At 39.3% G+C, this 4,900-nt stretch overlaps 1 protein-coding gene across 1 annotated transcript; it reads left to right on the forward strand.

Annotated features, from left to right (window-relative positions):
- Nucleotides 1-510: 510 nt before the first annotated feature.
- On the forward strand, nt 511-4,236 carry Fabp7 (fatty acid binding protein 7). Its single transcript, XM_021174828.2, has 4 exons — nt 511-847; nt 1,279-1,451; nt 2,041-2,142; nt 3,910-4,236. Exons 1-4 carry the CDS (start codon nt 775-777, stop codon nt 3,958-3,960), a joined length of 399 nt encoding a protein of 132 aa, XP_021030487.1. The 5' UTR covers nt 511-774; the 3' UTR covers nt 3,961-4,236.
- The last annotated feature ends 664 nt before the right edge of the window (nt 4,237-4,900 follow it).

The raw sequence follows: 4,900 nt of genomic DNA on the forward strand, positions 1-4,900 counted from the left end.
ACTTTGTAAGGTTCCTTTCCCATTCTGGTCTGGTTCTTACATTCTGAGAAACACGCTGTGTTTGTGTTGAGAGTCGGCTCCCTAGCTACACTGTCTGTCACATCGATAGGGACAGGGTTCATCTAGGAAATATATTTTCACTCACACTCTGTATCTTTTCCCAGCTTGGCATATTGTAGTCTGCATTTGGCTCCCTGTTTAGATATAAAACTAAAACACACCCTTCAGACGCCTATGTCTGAAAAAATCTGGCATTTCAGTGGGTTTTTCTTTAAGGAGGCCTTCATTTGTAACCAACACCATGCTCTCGTTAAGGAAATCAATCTGAATGCCCTATTATCCTTCCCTTTTCTTTCCTCCCAGTTTGAGGCTGCAGTTGCCTTTTTTTTTTTTCTTATGCGCTGCTGAACCTGAAAAACCCTCTCTTTTCTCCAGTTTTCTGTTCCCAGGCCCCGCTGACTTCCTTTAGAGCATTGTCGGGGGCATCAGGATTGCGATGTGTGAACTGGGAGGATCTTGACCTACTCCGCTAACCCAGTGGCCTGAGCAAATCACAAGGAGGATTGGAGCCATCTGCCCAGCCCCTCCCCCGCAGCAGCCTACTGGAAAGAGACAAGTTAGTCATTCAAATGATTGGCTTTTTGCCCGCTTCTTTTCTAAATAAGAAGGCAGCAGCTTCTGCTGAGGTGCAAAGGGTCTTTGTGAACTACAGTGGTGGGTAAGACCCGAGTTCCTCCAGCTCCTACCTATTTTCAGCTGACTAGGAGTTTAAGGATGGTAGATGCTTTCTGTGCAACCTGGAAGCTGACAGACAGTCAGAATTTTGATGAGTACATGAAAGCTCTGGGTAGGTAACAATAAGACGTACTGTTTTCTTTTTAACTCTGTGTTTCGATCCTTAGAAACCCCTGTTTTTACTTACCAGGTTTCTGAGAGACAGGCTGAGCACATTGTGTCAATTATACTAAGACCATGCATAGCCCACTTAAATAATTCTTACTGTGGCATTTTCCTGCCTTCTTGCGCAGAATCAAATAACGGGACCATGTGATAGTCTGTGGATAATGTGAAGCGTCTGTAACTTTTGGAGAGGGGTGTGAGAAGGTCCTTATTTGTGCTTACCTTGTCCATGGCTAGTGGATTAACCATTAATCAGGTTTGGATGAAATCTACACTTTAGAATCCAATTCTGGATTCTTAGAGTGACAAGCAGATTTCTGCTTGATGAACTATTTTGGAAGTTGCTGTTAACTGCGCCGGCTCCCTTTGCTGTTTCAGGCGTGGGCTTTGCCACTAGGCAAGTGGGAAACGTGACCAAACCAACTGTGATTATCAGTCAGGAAGGCGGCAAAGTGGTGATCCGGACACAATGCACATTCAAGAACACAGAGATCAATTTCCAGCTGGGAGAAGAGTTTGAAGAAACCAGCATAGATGACAGAAACTGTAAGGTAAGAGGCAGCTTTATCCGCTGAGGATGGGCCAGAGGGATGAGGATTCCCAATCTCTCCACAGACATGGAGAAGGGGAACAAGCTTTCAGAATCCCCCTTCAGGAAGAAGGAGCCAGAGTTAACATTCTAGGGTTGACTGGTTGTATCCCAGACACTGAGTAATTTCCAGAGCCAAACTTGCAGGCTATTCATCCTTTTTCACATTTTATAGCAACTGTTACCCAGAGAGTATTGAACCATGTTTATTTGAAAGAAAGACCACACCTTGTTCTTTCTCTCTGATCATCTCAGCTTGACCAATTAGTCCATCGCACAACAAAGCTTTGCTTAAGCAAGAAGAGTGACTAGTTCTGTGTTTTCATTTCTGATCTATGCTGGTTTTTTGCAACTGTATACACGGCAGCTGAATCATAAATGGCCACATTTTAGAAAACAGAGATTCTTGAAAGTAACCGAGGATGAAGTGCTGCTGGAATAATTATGAGTGATGTACTCAGTTATGGCCCTCTCCGATAAAGCTGTCGCTTGACTTCTGTGAAAAGTGGACTTCTGCCCGTTAACCCCCTTTCCTTGGTTGTTGCTCTCAGTCTGTGGTTCGGTTGGATGGAGACAAGCTCGTTCATGTGCAGAAGTGGGATGGCAAAGAGACAAACTGTATCAGAGAAATTAAGGATGGCAAGATGGTAGTGGTAAGTCCTAAGGAGTCTGCCTTTTCTGTCCCTGCTTCCCTCTAAACACCATCCTTTTGCACTCCCCTCTGGACTCTTCTTCCTTAGCCCCCCACTTTTGCTCTCCCCCAACCCCTTATTTCCATCTCAGTTTCTCCTGCCTTTCAATGTCCCTTAATATGTAAAACAGAGGAAGGAAAAACTCAGAACTAGTTGTTGCCTCAGGTTGGCACCTGCAGAGTTTTAAAATTATACATCAATTTACCCCAAAAGTGTGTGTCAAGAACTGTGGTCATGGGATTGCTGTGAATGCCCAGCCTTCAACTGGAACTTAAATGTAAGCTATTCATTAGGAAAATATTTGAAGGTAACTCATAGGAAAACATAAAGTAATGAAATACCAGAAAAGTTACCTATTAGAGACTGTAATTAAGGCATTTTAAACATTTTAAATTTTAGTTTATAAGAGCTCAGTGCAAATAATTTTAACAAAAGGTGAAGCTTTAATTTTTACTAGGCCTATTTGATGTTACTCCCTTACAGTTGTTTTTATTTAATGAATCAGCTAACTTTTCAAGATATGTCCAGTGACAGCTAGGCATATAAATATCCTAAGAGAGAAAAATAATTTTATAAATAATTTCCCTCATGATAGAAGAAGCTAGGCCTTGATCTAGACCTGTAGAGACAATTTTAAAAATAGAAATATTTAGATGATAGTGATATGGTTAAGTTTGATTATTACTCTTGAGGATGTCTGGGGTTGCCTTACAAACTCCTGCTAAGATTTTCTAGCTGCCTTTCTAGTGCCTTTCTGGCTGCTGGTACAGAATAGATTGCCCACTTCTTTACTATCACAGTCAGAACTATTCTGTACTTAAATCCACTTCTTCTCACATGTAGAATGTTGGAAAGCAGAGAGCAGAGATTTTTCTTGAATAATCAACAAAGAAAAGAGTTCATTTCTAACAATTATCCTAAAGTTATTTTTTTATGAGTAGCCTTGATTCCTTTCTTGTTTATACAAAGCTAGAGCAAGCTCATCTTAAGAAATCCTGACTGTGGTCAGGCAAAACTGAGTTCTGCAAGAACTCAGATTACAGAAAGGCATACTGAATTCTGAGGGGCATACCAATGCTTGGAACGTCTTTGGTATACACCTTAATACTTTAAGGTGATTTTTTTTGTAGTAATTCTTCCCTTTCAGAGTAAGAGCATCAAAATTCAGTGCCCCTGCCACCTAAGCATCTAGGTTATGTCCACATGAGCTAAACATGGCAGTCAAAGTAGAGAGAACACCGTACTGGCATGTCCTTGCTGAGCTTAGAATAAGTTACTCCTAATACCATGAGCTCAAAGACTTGTATTTTCTAAAGAAACCCATCAGGATTGTGGATAGAAAACTGTTATGAAAATCTATGAAAAATCTAAGTCCCTTTCAAAGCAGACAGTTGAGGCCACAGTGACACGATGTGCCTTTCTTGGATCCAATTTGTTCCGGTTCCCTTAGCAATTTTACAGGAAAGGAATTTTTAAACCGTAGTTTCCAACTCAGTTTCTACTTCCTTTTCATCTTCATAAATTTGAATAAGATGAGCATGCTTTTCACTTATTAAATATGAGCATCCTTTTGTTTGGCTAGGAAACAATGAATATATGCAACATTTAATGCTTGCCTATATCCTCATTCTTTGATCTAATATTTAAGTCATATAAATGACAATGTTTAAAATTTCAGCAGTGAATGGTCTTAGGTAAAATGATTCAATTATCTTTGGACTATTTCAGACTCTTACCTTTGGGGATACCGTTGCTGTCCGCTGTTATGAAAAGGCATAGAAAAGATGACGGGACTTTTGACAACTTGGTTTCCTGGAGTTCCAGAGTTAGCCAGCTACTGAAGCACTGGTCACTAATTATAAGTTTGTCTTTGGTGTGGAGGTAGAAAATTATAATTCTAAGATGTGTTACTCCAAGCAACTCATGGGATTTTGATATGCAAATTTACTGTTTTCCATTTTTTTTTTATAATTTTACAATACTTTTTATAGAAATGGGAATATACTTTTGATTTCCTTTGGAATGCAAACCAAATTGAAATAAAAAAATACACACGTATAATAGCAGTTGTCATATTTAATGCCGTCAATCTATCTTGAATTTTCCATACAGTAGCCTTTCTTATAGCATAAAGTAAGGCTGGAAAAAAGTCTTGTATCTTGTATAAGATACTCATTCATAAGATAACTTGATGACCCAGAAAAATATGGAGATGCCACATATTTGAGACTACGATGAAGAATCTGGAATTTGTAAATTCATCTGATCAGGAGGACCTAAGGAAGTTGGTTATAGTAAGACTACAAAAATGATCTTTTTCTATTAAAAACAGTATAAAGGAAAAAAAACAGGCTTCAACATGTGACAAAATGTAAATATAATCAAGTGCCATGGAGTCACAGTGTCATTTATCAATGTTTTATAGCAAAAACAATTTGAAAAAAGAAGTCAATTTAATCCTCCACTCTTAGCACGAGTCTCCAAACACTGCACTACACTGAACTTTACTAAGTCAAGAATGGTACAATGAAGCCTATACAGAGAATCCATGAAAGTGTTCCAATTCCACTTTTTTTCTGGGGGTGGGAAGAACAGGTAATTAGAACAGAGCTGACAAAACTAAAACAAATATCTTTATGTAGCTGGTTTGCATCTTCTATGTACACACAAACACACACACACACACACACACACACACACACACACACACACACACACN

The sequence above is a fragment of the Mus caroli genome, chromosome 10 (genome assembly GCF_900094665.2).
Source record: "Mus caroli chromosome 10, CAROLI_EIJ_v1.1, whole genome shotgun sequence".
Classification (NCBI taxonomy): Eukaryota; Metazoa; Chordata; class Mammalia; order Rodentia; family Muridae; genus Mus; species Mus caroli.